This window comes from Charadrius vociferus, unplaced genomic scaffold (genome assembly GCF_000708025.1).
Source record: "Charadrius vociferus isolate BGI_N301 unplaced genomic scaffold, ASM70802v2 scaffold51, whole genome shotgun sequence".
Taxonomy (NCBI): Eukaryota; Metazoa; Chordata; class Aves; order Charadriiformes; family Charadriidae; genus Charadrius; species Charadrius vociferus.
The window spans coordinates 1,086,262-1,108,144 of NW_009646939.1; the positions used below are offsets into that span (position 1 = coordinate 1,086,262).

Here is a 21,883-nt window from a genome sequence, read left to right on the forward strand (position 1 = left end):
TTTCCCCTGAATATATGTATGTATGAAACAGGCACCATTAAAGCCCCCATTCCTCCAGAAAACCTCTGAATTAACTGAAATGCTTACTAGGGAGATTTTGAGGAAAAGGCCCAAGAGGTATCTCCTGTGATTCTGCTCCTGCCGCAGGCTATATTGTCATATATTTTTATTCACACATTTAAAAAGAGTTGTCTTGAAGCTAGTTATTCTTTCAGCATTGTTCTCCCATCCTCCAATAAACCTGCTAGTACACTGACTATTTTTAAAGACAGATGTTGGGAGATCAGATGTGTAATATTAGATACGGAAATAAACCATAAAGTCATACATTTCCAGCACTTTTTCCATTTCTTTTCAGTCTTGCACTTACTGCTTTGCACATAACACTGACTTTCCCTAAACAGCTCTTGTATGGAGACGATAATCCAATAAAAGAAATAAATGTCATGATATGTCGGTTTCATAGAAGTTGAAATATGCTGGATAAGATCTTAAAATCAACCTTTTTATTTTATTTTGTAAGTGGTTGGGTTCCATACATGCTTTTGGTTCTAATTACAATGCAAGCAGGAAGTTTGTGTGAAGTCAAAAAGCTAACAACAGTTGTTGCTCAAATTGTTTCTCCATTCCAATGCTGACAAACTGTTTTCCTCTTTTTTTTTACAGTTTTCCACTTGTCCCACAAAGTCACTCGGGTGGTTCCAGAGAGTGCTCTGCTGATTGTTCTTGGTCTCTGCCTTGGTGGCATTGTATGGGCAGCAGACCACATTGCCTCCTTCACCCTTACACCAACTCTATTTTTCTTCTATCTGCTGCCCCCCATTGTTTTGGATGCTGGATATTTTATGCCAAATAGATTGTTCTTTGGAAATCTTGGCTCCATCCTTTTGTATGCTGTCATTGGGACAGTCTGGAATGCTGCCACAACTGGCTTATCTCTCTATGGTGTCTATCTGACAGGAATAATGGGTAAGTTTGATCTGTGAAGGCACAATTGTGAATGCTACTGTATGCCAGCTGTTAGACGGGTGATACTTTATAACTTAACAACTCTTTTCAGCAGAAAAATCCAACTTTCATGGGAGCAATTTGTAATACTTTTATCAAATTTATGAATTGTCTGAGAAATCTTCTCTGAAGGAAACACAAAAGGGTCTTGAACCTGCATCTCACATTTCCCTGCTCTAAATGTCTGTGTACAATCTCAGGGTAAAGCTCAGGATTCATCCTGATAACGGACATCTGGACAAAAATACACTCTGAAAGGCCTGTTTCTTTCTGCTGCGATAGAAACCTTCAAAGTTACTGTGAAATGGTACTGACATCCTTCAGTCAGCTTTAATATTAAGTAAGCAATGGTTGTTGAATGGGTATGTAGGCATGAGAAATATCTATTTTGTCTTCTGAGGCTGGAAGTTGCCAAGTAGCACATGTAAGATGAACTCTGTCTTAATTATACTACAATATAAGGACATGGGGCTGCTAGAAGAGGCACACAACCACAATTCTTAATCTCCTCAGCAGGTGTGGCATATGCATAAGTTACGTACTGCCACTTGAAGAACAGTAATTCACATTGTATGTGGATTGCATATGTTTTGAAATGGGCATCCTATATACTTTTTTAGTGTCTGTACTGAAGAAGCTCAAGAGCCCTTCTAGGACAAAATTCTCTTAGGTTAATGAGTTCTATAAAGTACCTACAGGGCACATCTGAGCGCTGCTGAGAGCAGCACAGATATAGTGTGCTGCTGTGCTTGTGCACTCTGCCCATTTATTCTTGGCGATCAGTGCTGAGACCCTGGATTGAATGAAAAGCTACAAGACTGCAAGGGGTACGTTGTGTTGTATGAAAGGCTCAGCAGCTAGTCATGGGGCTGTTTTCCAACCACGGTGGTGCAAAATCGACAGAGAAATTTACCACAGACTTCCTTTTCAGTCCAGATAAAAAGAGTGCCTGAAATGTTAGAACTTGCAGATGTTGGAGAGAACATTTTTGTGATGAAGAATGAAACTATTAGCTCATCATTACAGAAGATAGCATAGTTGAGTTTTCCAGCCTCAAAACCTGCTCCCATTGTCCAGCACAGGGAAGTAGCAGGATCTGGGGCTGGGTTCTTTGAAACTGAGAATAAGATTGGGATACTTGTTCCATCTATTTTAAGGGAAGGAAACCTGTGTCATCCTTATTTGAAAATGCCGGTATGAAAGAATTAGACCACAGAGTTGTTCATATGAGACTCATCTTTCATAACTGCAGCTGTTTGTAATATAGACATCTATGATGGACTGCCGTGGTTTAACCTCAGTGGGCTACTAAGCACCACACAGCTGCTCACTCGCTCACTCCCCCCATGGCAGGATGGGTGGGAGAGTCAGAAGAGTAAAAGTGAGAAAACTTGTGGGTTGAGATAAAGACAGTTTAATAAGTGAAGCAAAAGCCACGCACACAAGCAAAGCAAAACAAGGAATTCATTCACTACTTCCCATCGGCAGGCAGGTGTTCAGCCATGTCCAGGAAAGCAGGGCTCCATCATGCATAATGGTAACTTGGGAAGACAAATGCCATCACTCCGAACATCCTCCCCTTCCTTCCTCTTACCCCCGCTTTATAAGCTGAGCATGATGTCATGTAGTATGGGATATCCCTTTGGTCAGTTGGGGTCAGTTGTCCCAGCTGTGTTCCTTCCAAGCTTCTTGGGTGCCCCCCACCTTCTTGTTGGCACACCAGTATGAGAACCTGAAAAGTCCTTGACTGCTTAGCAACAACTAAAATAATAATGTGTTATCAACGTCATCCCCATCCTAAATCTAAAACACAGCACTGTACCAGGTGCTAGTAAGAAAATTAATTCTATTCCAGCTGAAACCAGGACATAAATTTAGCTTATATTTTAGATATTTACCTTACTATAGCTCATGTTTTATAAGTAACTTTTTTCTCAGAAGGTACAGAGGTGACAGCTCAGATGCACTGTTGACTTTTATATGTAGTTGAGAAGTTTTACGTGCTTTCAGCCTGTAGGCACAATATATTGCATCCACAATTTAACATTTACAGTTAAATACAGGTTTTCAGGAACAAAAAGGATATTGCTATTGCAACAGATTGGACAAGGATTTCTTTCTTTAAATATCCAAGCTGACTGGAACGATTTGTAAGTAAAAAATACAACCAAAATATTTTATTAATATTCTGTTCTGGGAAATATAATGAATGATAACTACTTTAAAAAACGTGTTGATAAAAATCTTTAAAGGAAAAGCCTTGACCTCTTTATGACATGTGAAATGGAAACGTCAAGTGTTTTCCTGAAAATTTTATTTTAAGTGAAAAATTCATTTATCTCTTGCTCTCCTCCCAATTTGTAAACAATTCTCGAGTAACTGTAAAAGCTGCATATAATGGCTATATACTCTCCTTAATCATTGTGGAAATCTTTCAGTGACAGTACATACTAGAACTCTGAGCTTACAGTTAAACAGGAGAATCAGCCCCTACCACAGGTCACAGCTAAAGCTCTACAAGCTAAAAATAGGGATGTTAACAAAGGCAAACAATAAGCTGACATGCCTGGTGAATTCAAAAGTTTAGAATGAGCATTAACTGGTATACTGTGGGGACCTGTCTTTACCATCTAGACACACTATAACTTACTCGAGTTCTAATTTCAGCTATGGAAAAGGCCAGAGAAGCCTGTCCCCAATTCAAACTATGTCATTCTCCAGCAAAGCTAAGTAGGACTTTAAAATATCTACATGACACATACCTACTAATCCACTAAATACATTGTGTTGACCTCCAAGATGTCAGCAAGATCTGAGCACCACACTTTGTGAAAAGCTTTGCTGTTGTTACTTGCTGAAGATAGGAGAATGCTGAGTTACTCAATAACTTCTTATGAGAAGAGTTCATAGCAGCCTCTGGTTGAAGTTCTATGGCATATTATTGTTTCTACCCCACTTTTTCTACAATTGGAGTGAATAATGCTAAAGTAATATCATTAAAGTGTAGGAATGTACATCCACTACAGACTAAGATGAACTAAAACCAAATTACTTCCAACTTTACTATTGAATGGGCTTGTAGTAGTCTATCACTATGAGAGTGCGTCATCCAAATTGGATTACATTGATTTCCTACATAAATGAACATAAAAGCAGCCCTTTGTTTGCATTCAATATCCTTATAGATATTATAATTTGCAGAAGAGAAAAAGAGAAGGTGATAATAACAAAGAAATCCTTCCTCAGAAGTGAAATTAAAAGATCAGCACCTTAGCTATTAACTAACAGCCATACCAGTCTGCTTTCACAGAACAGGAAGAAGTATCTAATCCTAAGTATTACTGGCTGATTGCATCTAACTCTTCACCATCTGCTTGAGAACTAACACATGCAGCACTTCTCTGTGGAATAATTGTGGTTATGACTAAGTTTTTTCCTGTACAATCTCGGTCATAGCAACAGCATGCTGAGTGTCTGTAGAAGTCTTTAACTGGTCCAGCTGTTACTGCTGGCAGCTAGTCATTCCAGACTCTAGTGAGCTGGAGGAAGTGATGGTCATGTATCACTTGGAAGTAACTTGCATTATTAGTCCATATAAAAGTCTGATTTAGAAACCCCATGTCTCTTGGCACTGATTTGTGGGAATTATAGATGTGTCCTAACCTTTCCATAAATATTTGCTCACTAGCTTTGCAAGTCTTCAAAGAATGTACCAATGATTATAATTGGTAACATATAAAAAAGATAAGCAATCTCAGTGAGCCAATTTATTTTAAAAGTTTACGTTCTATTGTATCCTGGTATCTGATAGTTACTGTCATTGGGCTTGTTCCTTCCTTAAGCATGGCAGAGAAGGACAACATTAGATGGAACCATTATTTAGATTCAGGTTCAAGGCTGTTCTCAGAATTTTTGGCACAGACTTCAGCTCACTGCTTCACTCCCTCTCTCACACTAAAATGGACAGATTCAGTCCTCATTCACAGCCCAATATGTCCAAAAGTGAACAAGACTATTTCTCTTTTTGAAAATATAAAGTAGTTATATGTTTGTGCAAACTATGAATTTCTGTTTTCAGGGCCTTAGCAAGGTCCCTATAAACTGTATGGGAAACATAGTAGATGCTCTGATTGGCAGACAGCAGCTAAGAGAATATGTACTTCTGCAGCTCACCCAGATTATTGGCCATTGTCGTGTACAACAGGATGTTGTCTACTTCTGTCTGTGGCTGCCCATGTAAGTGTCCTTCTCTGAAGTAAATATGCCCATACCATTTTGTATCAAAAATATTTGGAATCTAGTTTCTGTTTCAATTACCTTCCAAGCACTAAACATTCTGGATTTGAAAAATTATCTCATAAGAGTTCTTGCTAGAGGAGTGGCCATGTTGTTCTGGAATTACCTTACAGGCAATATTGATCCTTTGGCTACAGCTACTGACTGTCATTGTCTGACTCACGCTTCCCGATCATTTAATTAGATGGATTTCTCCCTCACCTGTAGAAACCATGCCTGATACAACTGTCCATTAATTTGGGGCATTGGCACTGTGTTCTGGTGAATGAACTCTCAACATATTCCTTCTTTGCTCTTCCTCATACAGTTTTGGGCTTCATCACCTTTTAATGAACCTTGCTTCCTCCTCCATCTATTAATGAATACAAAGGGAACTTTGTCGTCTCCTCTTTCAAAAATCAGTTCCCCAGAAAAAAATGACTGGGATACCACTCTTGACTGCATGAAGAGGGTAAATTTTGCAAACTATTTAGGAAGCTGAGCAAACCGATCTTCATGGCTCTCCCTTTTCTGTTACTTTTAAAATGATAGTGATGTTTGTCTCAGTTTGTTTGCATAACTGAAAAAAAAAATAACCTTAATAACTAGAAGAAGATAAAAAAATTTAAATAAATACCGTGTTACTTTGTCACCAGGGTTTCGTAGTTCCAAAACTTTTGAAATTACTGCCAAAATTCCTAAGGGGCTATAGCACAAACATGTTGAGGTACATTTTAGTCCATCTATTTTTATGGTCCACTTGTGGACAATTTAACAGTGGCCTCATGAATCATAATTTGGAAATAAGTGGCTTAACTGCACCTGTCAATGAATGTCTACTTGAATAAGGAGGCCAGAAGTGCTGTTTAACTGCACTGAGTGCAGTTAAGCCCCACTGTAGAAGTTCTTAGTGACCAAGAGTCAAATTTGGCCTGTGGCATGAAGTATTTTGGAACGTTTACTTCAGGAGTACTAGTATATTCCTCTCACCATCTTGTCAGTTCTCAGTTATCCTGAGATAATTTACTCAAGTTAGACAAACTATACCACACACAAATACAAGTTTAGATCTGCAAATACTTATCTCAAGTGCCTTGCCATAAGAACAGGACTGTACTGCTCCCAGACTCAACTTTGATCCGCATGGGCCAATGCTGGTTCCAACAAAAGATACAAGATGATGCAATGCAGAATTTGTTAAGTAGTTTCTGTGTCATGCTTTCCAGTTGATGTCTTACGATCCTTATTTTCAAGGATTTTGCATTATCTGTAATATCACAGTCTGTCATTACTATAGATAATACAGAGCTGACTCTGCTTATACTTTGTTTGCTTTGTTTTTGAAGGCCAACTGAGGATTGGACTGCTGGACTTCCTCCTATTTGGCAGCTTAATTGCTGCTGTTGATCCCGTAGCTGTTCTGGCAGTGTTTGAAGAAGTCCATGTCAACGAAGTTCTATTCATCATTGTTTTTGGAGAATCGCTTCTGAATGATGCTGTAACTGTGGTAAGTAAATTATATACCCCAAAGTCACCCAAACTCTAGAGGGTTTCCTCTGAAGTGTATTTTCCACTCAAATGAAATACTGTGTCATCTGTGTCTATCTACTCATGGGCTAGCATAGCGTAGCTCATGTTGTTTTTTGACTTGCTTACAAACAAAGATTGAATGTTTGAGCATGAAAGTTATTTGGAGCCCATAAATCTCATTAAAACATACAGTCCTGAGTTGGATGAGCATAAGCATGGATAAGGTTTCCAGTCTGTATGTTTTATTTGCTTTTGCTGTTCAAGTACAGCTTTCATGATTTACTGAAATTAGTTCCAGGGATTCTAAGCTTTTCTTTGCTCTTGTTTTTTAATGCACATACTCTTTTCTGCATATTTCCATCATGCCCATAATTTATATGCATACCTTAGATACACAGATAGTGGGAGAATACTTGCCAAAGTGCTTATGCCTGTTCCCTCTCGTTTACTTCAATCCGATGTTTATCAAACAAATAAAACCCAAAAAGCTAATTTGGGAAAAAACTTCAGAAAGTTTCTGATTTGGTTTGGGGTTTTTTGGTAACATGTTAATTTCTGGGTTTTTTTATTTAGAAAGAAAAGGAAAACTTAATAAACTTTAATAGAATTACAACAATCCCAAATTTCTACAGATGTTTTAATTTTGATTGAAACACCTTTTCTTTTCACACATAATCTTTCTCAGAATAAAACAGTCAATGGTTTTGTAGTATAGTGCTAGTGGGCATGGACCAGGAAGTCCTATGGCAGAAAGATGATATGCAACTGAGTTGCTATAGAGCTTCAATTTGCTTCTTGGATCATCTCCTATTCCTGCTCCTGCATATTCCCAAGGGAAGGTAAGATATGTCCACAAGGCTCAGTGACTAAATTTTTTGTAACCAAGGCAGCAAGGCACCGCAAGGTCACTGGCAGCAGCCTAACTGTTCACACGAGTTTGAAAATGCCATTTAGGGCCTCCAGAGAAACCTAATTGCCTTTAGATATCAGTCTCATTAGTACTTTTGGGGTATTACCAGGAACAAATATTAAAATAAAACCTTCATGAACTCAAGTATCAACATCACTGGCTTTCAGAAGGAAAGGAGTTGTTTGGGTTTTTTTTACTGTTCAATGAATACAAACACTCACTCTACAAATAAAAGAAAGTTTGATTGTTGAAGAAAATTCAGAAGAGAAGAGTAAGCATGATCAAGAGTCAGAAAGCAGAGCTTATGAGAAAGTTTGAAGCACCTGGAGTTCTTACCTTGAAAAAGGAGACTGGAGGACAGAAAAAAGTGGATGATGTAGCATTCTTTAAATGTAAATGTGTAAAAGACTACTGTTACAGAACAAAGTAACTTGTATGCCATGACTGGGGTAAACATGATAAGAATTAACCAGTTTAGCTGCAACAAGGAAAACTGAGAAAGCCATGGTAAAGCTCTCCTCCATCACTGGAGGAATTAAGAATAGATTAGACAGGCATGTGTCAAGAGTGATGCTCATACAAACCTCCTTAGGCAGGGGTATGGAGAAGATGAATTCTTTACTTTCATCACTATCGCTGTTAGTCAATTATTTTAAAAGCTTTAGTACAATTACTCTAGTTTATTCTCTTCTATGTTCCATTTATTTTATGTATGTTCAACCTATTTCAATACAGTATCTTATTATTAGCATCTTGTTGTTATCTTATTAAGTATCTTCTTTATCTTATACAGGCAATTAAATAACTCTGCTGAATACCTAGATTTGAGCATGAGAAGTGCTTTAGAAAACACGTCTAGATATAACAATGTTTCTTATAGCTAGAAATCATATTGAAATAAGAAATGCAAAGTTGTTTTCTTAATAATTTTTGTTTCTTCTTGCTCCACTGCATTTTTTCCATTTGAAAAATTCAAAAATCTGCAAAATCTTCTCCCTCCACACAGAATTTCCCTCAGTCATATATAATTTCAGAATTCATAATGTTGGGGCCCATAATGATATTATTTTATTTGGTTTAACTCAAGAGCAAATATTAAGTTAGTCTACTTTTCTTTGCAGGTGCTGTACAATGTGTTTGAAACTTTTGTTAAAATAGGTCCAGAGAATGTGACGGGGATTGAATGTGTCAAAGGCATAGGTGAGTAGAATTGAATTTCATATCACATCATTGATGTACATATGCAGACTTTTAAACAAAATATTAATATTATGTTATCAGTAATTGTATTTTTTCAGCCCTTTCCCTTGTCACTCATACTCCCACACTCCTGTGGCATAGATGAACATCTTAAAAAAATAAATAAGGGAATATTCCTGAATATTTGGAGAACTTAATCAGATTTGTTTTCCTCTTCGGAGACTCAACAGATGTGGAGTTCAGTTGTTAAGATCACCAAACTTGACAGCTATACATATTTTCTTTGTATTTTATAACATGTCCTTAGTTTCAGCCTGTGCTCTCCGTGCCTTCCAGGAAAGTTTAGATTGAGTATGGGCATGCTCACTCCTTATCACTGATTGCCATCAAATAACGTTTGCCAGTGACAATCAAGAAATGTTGTTTACCTAAAAATTTAGTCACTATTTGTCCTGGTTTGAGTAAAACAGCACTAATTTCTCTTCTAATACTAGGGAAAACTGCACTTTTAGAAGACTCTAGTGTCTGAATTTGTGAAAATATTTACTTTATAGCCAGCTATGGTGTGTGGGTTTCAAAGTCTCAGTGTTTTTCGAGCTCGCCAGGTGCAGGGATGAGAAGCAGAGAGACCTGGGCACTTGACCCAAGCTGGCCAACAGGATTGTTTCATACCATGAACATCGCATTCAACACAAATTAGAAAGTTTGCTGTGAAGTGCTCTGTCTCTCCCTCAATGGCTGTGATCTAGAGAACTTCTTGCCCTGGTGCCGGACCCCTGAGGCCTTCCCTTCCTCCCAAAGCCATAGCACTCACAGTGTCCGACATTTGCTGTCCACTGCAGGGAGTTCAAAATTTCCTACTGATATAATTGGCTGAGTATAGTCCTTGTGTATTTTATATTCGTATTGGGATCAATACTGGTTCTTTAGTGTTATTAATGTTAATTATCTAGTCTTATTCTATTAAATCTGTTTATATTTCAACCACTGCGTTTTCTTGTTTCTTCCCAATTCGCCTTCGCGGCTGGGGAGAAGTCATCAGGTGATAGAATAACTGTCTAAACAACGACAAAATGTTGTGGGTTTTCTCAAACCATAACACTATTTACCATTCCAAGCATGACATGATACTACATTATCTTATGAATCAATGTTTTAACAGTGACTTTTGCTTATTCTATATCATGCTTTTGGAAATGCATTTGTTTGCAAAAAGTGGGAAAAAAATGTTTAAAAAATGTAGTGGGTCTTGAATAAGCGTAAAATGGTGAGGCTTAACAGAAAGTAACCTTGTTTTTTCTACAGAATGCTGCAGTTGCATACTAAGTGCTCCAAAGTAATTAATCTTGTTGGATTATAGAAAAGAAATTTTGATGTGTCCTCCAAAATTTTCTCTGATTTGCTGTCTGTACAATAGAGGAGAACTAGTTCAAACCATTGTATCTCTACAATTTAAGCTGTGTTTGATTTTGTTTTTCAGTGTCATTCTTTGTGGTGAGCCTGGGTGGGACACTGGTTGGCGTTCTCTTTGCATTTCTGCTCTCATTGGTCAGTCGTTTCACCAAGCACGTGAGAATCATTGAACCTGGATTTGTGTTTATCATTTCCTACATGTCCTACCTCACAGCAGAGATGCTTTCTCTTTCTGCTATCCTTGCGTAAGTCTCTTTTTATTACTGCCTGTGAAGGGGCTGAGAAGGGAATATCGTTTTTAAAAACACTGAAAAGAAAGACCTAAATTATATAGGCCAGCTATGGAATATGACACTCATGAAGTTTATGCTGAATATTGCTATCTTTACACTGCAGTAGATTGTAGTTTGCAAGTACTGTCATTCAGTCTTGAAAAGGAATGCAAGTTTTCCAGTATCTGCTGTGCAACGTGAGAACTTCCTTTGCAAAATACAGACTTGACTCTACCCTCTTTGTGATTAATAATACTTCAATAGCTAACAGTTGTCCATTTGTATTGACATCTTTCACTATAATTTGTAATTAAACCAATATTTTTCTAAGGCATTATGTCAATGTCCATTATTTGCTGCTCTCACTGTCTTGACTGGCCTGTTAAGGTTTGCCTAAATCTTGCCTGTTTTGGCTCTGTGGTCTTTCTTCCTTTAGTATCTATTGATTCCTGGCATACCTTTCTTCTTGCTTGTCATGTTTGTAGACGCTACAGTGAGTGTATTCAAGATCTGAAAATCTTACTCCAAACAGATCATTAGTTTATGATCAGGTCTAATGTAAACAAGATTTAAAATTTTGCATGTAAAGCAGTATGGTAATCTGAAGAGAATTAAGGTTAGTCATGATCTAATGAAATGCTCTCTTCAAACCTCTTGGGGTCACCTGAGGATGAATGTTTGAAATATGCTTTTTACCTAGACTAGACTCCACAATGGCTCCAGAGTGTATTTTTTCTTAGGAATTAGTGGTGGGTTTTTATCACTATGTGACAGACAGATGGAAATAATATTAAATACTACTACAAATATTTTCTGAACAATTGCTTCTTTTTTTTTTTTCCCTAGGATAACTTTCTGTGGCATCTGCTGTCAGAAATATGTGAAGGCTAACATATCTGAACAATCTTCTACAACTGTAAGATATACCATGAAAATGATGGCCAGTGGAGCAGAAACTATTATCTTCATGTTCCTGGGAATTTCAGCTGTAGATCCAGATATCTGGACTTGGAATACAGCTTTTATTCTGCTGACTCTGGTCTTCATCTCAGTATATAGAGTTATTGGTAAGGAGATGATCTTCTTCCTGTCCTTGCATTGTATTGTTGATGCTACCACATATTCCTTTGGAGAAAAAAAAAAAAAAAGATAAAAAAATATTTGGAGTTCTAGACCTGTTCCTTTTAAAATATTCTTTTTATTTTACTTGAATTTATAGTTGGTTTTGGGTTAGGAGGGTAGATCTCTACAGCAAGTTTCATCATATGCTGAAAATATAGTAGGATTTCACTTTTGATGACGTGTGAGGATATGACTAGCCCAGCAGTTAACATAAATCACCCAGTGGCTAACCTTTGTTGACCCAGCATGTGGTATTGGCAAAATCTCCCAGTGAAATGGACTTTGTTTTTTAACTTGCAGCCCAACAAAAGATATGAGTCCTTCCAGCCATATCTTTCCTTCAGCTCTTTCAATTTGGTAATAAAGAGATTGTCTTAAGCTAATTTTATGGTTGACTTCAGGTTTGAGACACACAATGATGTAAGACTATACATAATTATACTGCAGGTTCTCTATCTTAAGAAATAATTCTCAGGGGCTGGTGAAAAACTGAGTAAATAAGAATGTGGCAGGTAGGGATTATCTACTGTCAATTTACTTGGGCTTATATAAGTTTGCAAACATTTCAAAACACCAATGATGATTTGCCCAACCATATAGGTCTACTATTTAATCACTGTTTTTTCAAATAGCAAAGGGTCTAAAATTGCAAAAAAATGCACAGAATGAAGTACTTCTAGAGAGTAACACATAGTGTGTTGGTGTATGTACTTACATCTGGGACTAAATTAAACAGGTTTATTTGCCTGTTTGTCTTGAGTTAAATTCAAGGAAAAGGTAACACATCTATCTAGCCAGCAGTTTTCCTAGAATATATTCTTATTCTGTCTAGTGATCCCTGGGCTGAATGAAGGGCCTAGCCGCATGTCCTCCTTTCTAAATTGTCTGTAACCATTGTTCATTTAGCCACCTCTCAGTAATTGCTGATGTGCATGAGGTGTTTAAACAAGTTTTCAGTATTTTGACTTCATCACTTCTTGTGTGAGTGGTTAACTATCCTGTAATAAGTGTGATCAATAATTAAATAGTAAATATTCAGCAATAACAATATGCATCCATTAAAGCAATTGAGCTTGGATCTGATGATATTGGGCCTTATATAATTGCAGCTCATTCCCTTGAAGGAATCAGATTGGTGGCAGGAATTAATTTTCAACGTCCCCTCCACAAGAGGCCTTGCTTATAGTGATATACAAAAGACACTCTGCCCTTAGCACAAGTTCAAAGTTCTCCAAAAAGAGAAACATCTCTTTTGTACTACTGGTTAACAGTGCTGGCCTGCTGCAGTGGGACACATATGCTGTGCCACTCTCAGGAGTGGTGAAGGTGTTTTTCTTCTCTGGGAGACACCGTGATTTCTAGAGCTTTAGGTCTCCTACAGCAGAAAGCATCTCACCTGAAGACAGTGTTAGCATAACTATACAACCCTTCATAAGACAAGGACATAAATGTTGGTTTTAGTGATTTGTAAAGAGTACTGCACTTAATCCTTAAATCAACACTGTTTCAACCCATTTCTCTTTCTGCTAAAAGACCCTGTGCATATCACTGACTATGGTGTCAGAAATTCTATTCTATTCTATTCTATTCTATTCTATTCTATTCTATTCTATTCTATTCCATTCCATTCTATTCTATTTCTATTTTTTCAAACTTCAAAAGTCAGCACACAGCAGAATTTCACCTGTAGTGCCTATGTCAGAGGGCAGCACTCTCAGAAGAGGTGCTGCCTCAGACGAGAAGCTTCATCTAATTCCCTTGGCTAAACATAACGGGGATGGTACCAAGTGGGCCTGCCCTCCTTGGCAGTGTTGCAATACAGAGGAAAAGGTAGATTATGTAAATAATTTGTTATGAAAGCAGATTGGTGGTACTGTTTCTGTTACACAATTTCTGTTACAGTTGGGATATTGACATTTTATAAGGGTATTTCTAGACATTCTGGCATTTGTTTTTTATAGGTGTAGTTTTACAGACGTGGATTCTTAACCACTACAGAATGGTCCAGTTGGAGATAATAGACCAGGTGGTGATGTCATATGGTGGACTACGTGGAGCGGTTGCTTTTGCTCTGGTTGTACTTCTGGATGACAAGAAAGTGCTGGAAAAAAACCTGTTTGTCAGCACAACTATCATTGTTGTGTTTTTTACTGTTATTTTCCAGGTAATTCAACTTCTTAAGCATGCTTCTTGCAAGGAGAAGGAGTCCCCCAAAAGTACCGACTGCTTAAAGCAGTTCTCAAAGCATAATTGAATTTGTAATTTTAGTAACAAAGATCCTATTTTATGTTTTCATATGGCACCACAAGGGACAAAACACAATTTCTTCTGTGCTAAAAAATGTTCAGTCTTAGCTACTTGGTATTAATAGCACTCAAGTTAATATCAAGTTAACATCTTTCACTGCATGTGAGTAACTATAGGGAACAGTCCTTTTTATGGGCAAAATTAAGCTGATCCACCTGAGCCAAAGACCTTGTTTTAAAATATAACAGTAAGCAGTACAATATATAATACAAGAAAGTATATAAATACAAGATATATAAAATATATAAATACAAGAAAGTATTTAGAATCCAAACAAAATAGCACTTTCTGGATGAAAAAAACCCCATTAATTTAAATGGAGATATGTCAGTATATACCAGCTTGGAATTTTTTATCAAATTTATTATAGACAGTTCAATTGTGGTCACAAACACCTGATATGCGCAGAAAATACCACATTCAATGGTATGGGAAACACTTTAACCCTTCCACTACCATATTTTTCTTATAGGAGATATATTTTTCCACTGGATGGTGTCTTTTCAAACCTTTGTCACAGGAGCTGAGGGTACTACGTTACCCTATCTTCTAAAGGGGACAGAGATCAACTGAGGAAGTATGAGAACCACCATATAACATAAAAAAATGCTCTATTTCTCTTCAACAATGACCAGCTGGAGGAAAGTCTAACATAATTCCTAAGTATTTATCATCATGCTTCAATCCTTAGGGACTGACTATCAAGCCTCTGGTACAGTGGCTGCAAGTGAAGAAAACCGAACACAGAGAGCCAAAACTGAATGAGAAACTTCATGGCAGAGTAAGATATTTTAAAAGAAAGATGTCAAAAGAATGGTGCCTACTTCTACTCTGAGGAAAGTATGGATTCCTGAAACATTTAAAGAGAAACATAAGGGAAATTTTTCAACTGATTTAATCACCAACACTAATAGTGGCTGATGTCCAGAAATGGAGATGGTAAAATGAGTGGATAAAAAGAGTTTTAAAATTGAATGTTAAATTGTGGGCTTAACTACCTTCTTGCTGAGACCCTTGTAATTCAAGAATAGTTAGTGAATTTGTAAAGAACTGGTTAGAAAGCTCAGGACCTTTGAAGAAACGCATATAGTAGTTAGTGTTTCTGTAACTGGTGAAAAAAACCTGCTTAGCAGCAATAAAATTATTCTGCATAGTCACTTGGTCTAACCTAACATAAATTGAGCTATTTTCTAATTATGCCTTTTATTTCTGCAAAGATATTAATTCCACGTTCACTTTCCTAGGCCTTTGATCACATTCTTTCTGCTATAGAAGACATTTCTGGACAAATAGGACATAATTATCTGAGAGACAAGTAAGTAGCAACTAACTTGGAATGCTGAAATACTGCTAGGAAATCTTATCTGTAAATTATGACTTTTTAAGCCTGTGAGTTTAGCAACAGTGAGGATGTCAAATGTAGCTTAAAAGGTTATATACTGAAAATACTAGAAATATAGCAAATGTGAAAATAGTTTAGTTTTGTCTCCTACAACTGGAATCTTTTATTTTTCTTCCACAGTTCAGATTAGTCCTTTACAAATGCCTCAGTTCTCATCCAGGAATCAGCTTCTCTCAAGATTTGAGAACTGGCCATTTGCACAAAATTTAACCTAGAATGTTAATGTTGATCCTTCTCTGTAATACTTCATTTCATTTTATTTCATTTGTGTGTGGAGACTCTAAAAAAAAATCAACTTCCACTGTGCTAGTTGTTTATCCTATTTCTGCAAACGATGTGTTCAACACCTCTGAAAGAGATGGCAAAGGGTGCTTTGAAATGACTTGGATACTTTAAAACCAATAATGAAGATTATGGACCATTTCCATCCTCTGTTTATAGTTGATTCATCTTGACAAACCCCTCAGCTGAAAGTTACAGACACCATTTTCTTTAAAGCACATGTGAAGAGTTACCATTTTGATGAGCAGACTTCCATAATCTAGATGAATAAATGTGAAAAAAGGACATTAAATGTGGACATCTTTAGGGGTGTTAAGGTTAGACAGTTCTCTTCCTGGAGTTAGGTCATTTCATAGGTGCAGTCACAGTTCTGACCAGCTAATGTCCTGATGATGCAACATGTCAATTCCAATCCAAAAGCAATGTGGCTGCATCAGCTTTCTGCAGAGCACTCCTCTAACCCTTGCTGAGAAGCTGAGTACATTAACTTAGGTTTAGCTTTACGATCATATAACTATACAACTTCTAGGCTGGAGCTAGATTGTATTCGAGCTCAAGTAGGACTGCTCACCTTTCTGTACCCAGTTACAGGGACAGTTTCCTTCATTTCCTTTTGCTCTTAGTTCATTTATGCAGTGAAGAATTTTCACGAGGCATCCCAAATAGAACATCCTCTTTCTTTCAGTCTAAATTTTTAGTTTACTTTTTGGGAATAAATTTCAGGAGGCTACAGGCGATACATCCCCAGTTGTGAAATACTGTCTTGAAGATGGAGATAAATATTTTTGAAGTGGCAGATTAGAGTTTGACTTCTTAGATGTTAGAAAGTAATCTCCGTGAGTAACAAGAGAAGGAGTAGCTTAATGTAGATTCATGGCTGAATGTGTGGTTTGATGATTAATGTATTTTGAATAAGACCACCTTAAGTCTGCATCTTTTGGACTATATGTACCTAAAAGTGCTGCTTCCTCAAAGAAATGGCAGCCCCTAGCATCCTCACTGATGTGCTCAGGTGTGATAGCATGAATCAGAGACTGCTTGTCAGATGTTCTGTCTAGAAAAGAGGAATAGTTATCAATTCTGTGACTAATTTTTAATAAAAAAAGGTTTCAACAATCTGAAGAAAAAGTCATAAACTCAAAATAGCCATTGAGTAAGATGGATAGAGTCACTTTGAATAGCAGTCTCCAAAGTTGCCTCAAGAAAATCTTGAGGAAGGTAGATGTTATCTTCTGGAGCTTAAATAGAGATCGCAGATATCCTACTATCAGATAAGCTTGGAAGTGTAAATCACAGAAAATACACATCAGTTCTATCCCCAGAGTACATCAATGGCCCTCTGTAAGTGCTTTTGGAAGGGTACTCTTGTCATGAACTGATTTTCTAGGCTGGCTGTTCTACAATACAACTGGGGAAAAGCAGATTCCCTTCCAAAGGAGGAAAGAAAATTAAACTTTTAGAATGAAGCTATTAAATGCATAATCAGAACTGGAAAAATAAAGTAGCATGATCTCCCAGAGTATAAAATGTTGTAGTGACTCTGAAATGAGATACTGTAATCATAGTACTGTTGCTGTTGTAGTAGTGTTTGGTAAGTGAAACTATTACATGCTTTGTGACAGCTGCATAGCTCTGTAGCAGGCTTTTCCTTAACTTTCTTTAAATGCTAACTGAAAAGCTTCAAAACACAAATCCCTCACATTGCTACCATTTTTTTTAAACTGCTTAGCTCACAAAAATATCATTTATGCTAAACTAAAAATGCTGTGAAACTAAAATTGCTTGTTGCCATTAACACAGTTTGTTTAAATTATCAGGTGGTCCAATTTTGATAGGAAATTCCTCAGTAAAGTACTGATGAGAAGGTCTGCTCAAAAATCAAGAGACCAGATCCTTAATGTTTTCCATGAACTCAACTTGAAGGATGCAATTAGCTATGTGGCTGAGGTACTTATGAACACTTGTTGACATATTATAGCATAGTTTGGGCTTTGTTGTGTGTTGTTTTGTTTTTAATTTATAATATAACCTAAAGTTGATATATTGCAGGAGATGTCTAAAAGAAAACTATTTTCATTTCTGCTCTGCTTTTTTTTCCTAAATGTGTTTTGAGTCTCAGTATCACCTGTTTGAGTGGCTGTAGTTCTTAGTATTATCTGTGATCCCCAAGTATGAATATATTATACTTATGTCAGTGTACTTTTCTGTTGGATTTTACTGACTGTTTCTATATTCATTGCATGAAAAAATATTGTAATTCCAAAGGGATCAGGCATACTACTGTCTTTCTAAATGTGTCAACAGCAACTGGCTTCTGCAGAACAGTGGTTCTACGTGATGACAAATCTGATTTGAAGAAGCTCACTTCCAAATGGTGTGGATATATCACCAAAGTAGTGGACTACTATAATCTCATTCTGCCAGATCAGAGTAATAAAAAAAAATTGGGAAGGGTAACTTTAATTCAATGGACTCTTAACACTAACACTTCAAAAATTAAAGTTATAGTAATATACTACAAATATCAAACACAATCACGTAATTGTGAAGTTAGAGAAACTTGAGACTTGCAAGAGAATAAATTTTTAAAGTTACAGAATGGAAGAAAGTTACTGGCCCTCTGCAGGAGTACCATTCCCAGACTGGAGCAATACTAACAGATTGTGTAAGAATTCCTAATCTTCTTCAGTATGAAACTGGCCACCTTAGTTCAAATCACCACAAATGTGCAGTATTCATATAGGGTAGAGCAAAGTTTTAAATGAAATATGTTAAACAGTGATCTTCGAAGTGGTAATCTATCTATACCCGTAAACTCCAGGTGAACTCATTTTCACAGCTACATGAGATACCAGTTAATGTCTTTAATTAAAATAAACACTATTACTATGACTGATATTACTACTAATAATAATCTCTTTTCTTTTTTTGAAAATGAGCTACAGCCAGGCAGACTTCTTCCAGCGAGACACAGAATTTCAAAAATCAAATTCAGAATATAAGAGGAAATTCAGAAATTATGTTAGTGTGAAAAATGGGGAGTGGTTCACAAGATAAGTAAATACTTCCTTTTGAGATTTTGTAAATTACCCATTCAGTTTTCAGACCATTTGAGCTCAAGAACTAATTTTCTTTCTCACAGTGCTTTCTGGGTCACAACTCAGAGGAAGAAAGTTAGATAATTACTTTGATGTTGATGAACATGAGACTCACGTTCAGATTCACTGCTGAATCTGTTCAGTAGATTCATTACAGTATTTTTTCTCTTTAACAGATGCTAAGGGCTCTATAGATCCCTAAGCCATGCAGATTTCACCCCAGAATCTTTACCCAATAATATCTTGAATCCCACATATTAATGTCAGATTATTAATTTTTCAGGAGAGTTACCTTTTTCATTATACCTTAGTACAGTTCATAACCCAAGGAAACTGACTTTTGGTACCCTATTATATAGTGTATTATATAGTGTGTAGTGTATACTATTTGTGTATATTGTGTCTTGCAGACAAAATTCATTGGCAAATGTCTACTGATCTGCTAATAATAGATGAAGAAATTAGAAGTTCTCCAGGTTCTATGAAAGATTTGCAACATGGTTTCTTCCAGTGGAAATTAGTTATGTTAATAAGCCTGATTAGTCATGAGTTGTGAATCCCAAAGTCATTCCACCTTTCTCACTTTAATATATGTGCTTCAGTGACATACTGATGTAATAACTTTTCCTTGACTTCTGAAATATATCTGTGAGCTAAATATCTGTGAATTACAAGCTGACATTGAAATTGAAGCTGTTTCTTCCAGGAGGAGTAAAGATCTGCCTCCCCCAGCTACTCACTTTCTTCTCACTTGCAAGAAACCGAGGAGTTAAAACACTACTTTATAAATCTTTCTTTTTTCAGCTCTGCTCTTATGCTGCATCTGTACAATAAACAAGAGCTTGAGAGAATTCAGTTTGAACCTAAATAAATCCCTTACAGTTGAGAGGGGAGAGCCTAAGCCAGGCAAAATGAAAATAATCCAGAGCAAGCAAATAGAAGCAACTTAAAATACATGCAGTTAATAACTTCTCCTGTCTAAAATTCCTTCACTGATGATATGGTATGATGTATACATGAAACATTAAACTTGATTTGAAAAGAAAGTCAGATGCACTTAAGAACATGGATGGGATGATGCTCACCCAGAATTTACTTTTTTTCTCTTAAGTTTTCTGCCTACAGAGGCCAGAGTGTACTTTTTTTAATGCGACTGATCTGATCATGTTCCATACTACTGTAACATGTATGTGGGCTACCACAGCAAAAGGAAACATGTTTGATTTCCTCTATGAATATAAAAATGTAAAGGGGACACAATACAGTTAAAGTTGGAGAAATGTAGATAAAATCTCTTTCAATACTCTGCAAGGAAGATGTTTTTTCTTGGTGTATTCTTTATTACAGTTTAAAATGTAGAGACTTGCTATGCGGTTTCTCTCTGCAGTGATTCAAAACCATAGATGGGTTCAGCCTATGTAACCATGATGTCACTCAACAGCAACCTAAACAAGAGATTATGCAAGCAGTAGGGAAAACTGTGGAGACATAAATCTGAGCTTTTGCAGTGTCACTTCTGTGACACTAGTTTTAGAGTTGAGAGCAAATCTCATCTCTTCAGTATCTCGTCTTTTCATGCTACAACCTCTTTCAAATAGTCTTATAGACTTCTACCACCACTTAACGTTCGCTGCTTCCAGTCTGATAGAGAACAGAAAACTTAGTATTGTCTCTTTGAAAATACTAGTCTTAGTGCAGTGATGTGTCAAGTCATGAAAATCTGCAGAGATATCCCTATGTACTTGTTTGCAATGTGGTACAAAGTAAAAGGTCCGTCCCTGAAAGAGCCTGTGAAGAGAAAAGAGTTAGGTTGCAAAAGTGCAAGGTTATAATTTGCAAATAGATTGAGTTTACATCAGTTTACAAAAGTGGAATAGCTTTTCTCCTAGCTTTGTTCGTTGGGATAGCGTCGCTCCACATAAAGAAACCATAACCAAAAAGTGGTTTGTATTCATTACCTAAATACAACTTCTCCCCTGCTTCTTGTGCCATTTGCTACAGCAGCCTCAGAAATTATCTGCGTTTTCTGATACACATTTTGCCCTAGGTGTTTACAGCTGTAATATGTCTTGTTTCTTTCTGTGGCCAGGGAGAACGTAGAGGTTCCTTGGCATTTATACGTTCCCCAAGTACAGACAACATGGTAAATGTGGATTTCAACACCCCGTGCCCAAGTACTGTGGAAAGCTCTGTCTCTTATTTACTGTAAGTAATGTGGAGTAGTTGGGGGTGTGTGTGTTTTTTTTTATATTATATTTGAGGAAATGGAAACTGTTATAAATTTGAAAAAATGAAAATTACAAGGGCTTCATTCACTACTTTTTTGAACTTCAATTACTCTTCTCTCCCACATAAAATGGGTATACTTACAGTTATATTGTTGCATTTTACACACAAATTTTTGCAGTAAAGACTGGTCAGATGAAGCAGATATCTGCATTAGATTTATTTCATGTGCCTTTTGTTCATCAACTGCTATACACAGGGCTAGATGTCATTTCTATGTCTGCTCCAGAAAAAGTCAGGAGAGACTCAAGGAGAGAAAAATTCTCCTTCCTTAACTTTTCCATGATTCTTTCACCAAACAGACCATGTCATGTAAACCGAGAAATTAATGCTACACCTACCTGAAAGACAAAACCTAATAATCTTTTCACATTTCCTATTAGGTATTTGCTGACTCATTTTCATCTAGTTGATTTTGACCTTTCCTTTTTTTTTAAAAAACTGCTGTTTGCATATTGTATTCTTCTTCAGGAGAGAAAAAGCCGGACCAGTTTGCCTCGACATGCAAGCTTTAGAGCAGAGGAGGAAAAGTATCCGGGACACAGAAGACACAGTGGCTCATCACACCCTACAACAGTACCTGTATAAACCCAGGCAGGAGGTGAGAGCAGAAAGCTGGCATTGGACTGTTTTACAGTCTAAAATTAGGAGACGTTAGGATACAAAACTTGGGAGCAAAACTCAAAAGGAAAGAACTCATCTGCAAAATCTGCACCCTTGAGGAAGATAGGCTGTCTATATTCTTTCTCATTTATAAACATACCACTTTAACAGAACT

At 36.8% G+C, this 21,883-nt stretch overlaps 1 protein-coding gene across 1 annotated transcript in view; it reads left to right on the top strand.

The window, feature by feature from the left end:
- Nucleotides 1-21,883, top strand: part of SLC9A3 (solute carrier family 9, subfamily A (NHE3, cation proton antiporter 3), member 3) — a 49,463-nt gene that overhangs the window by 23,127 nt on the left and 4,453 nt on the right. The window contains exons 2-12 of the mRNA XM_009894956.1: nt 667-969; nt 6,630-6,790; nt 8,845-8,923; nt 10,404-10,581; nt 11,455-11,675; nt 13,692-13,894; nt 14,729-14,818; nt 15,282-15,352; nt 17,539-17,668; nt 20,909-21,024; nt 21,577-21,706. Of these exons, the coding sequence (XP_009893258.1) occupies nt 667-969; nt 6,630-6,790; nt 8,845-8,923; nt 10,404-10,581; nt 11,455-11,675; nt 13,692-13,894; nt 14,729-14,818; nt 15,282-15,352; nt 17,539-17,668; nt 20,909-21,024; nt 21,577-21,706 (1,682 nt within the window). The remainder of the gene's footprint in view (nt 1-666; nt 970-6,629; nt 6,791-8,844; nt 8,924-10,403; nt 10,582-11,454; nt 11,676-13,691; nt 13,895-14,728; nt 14,819-15,281; nt 15,353-17,538; nt 17,669-20,908; nt 21,025-21,576; nt 21,707-21,883) is intronic.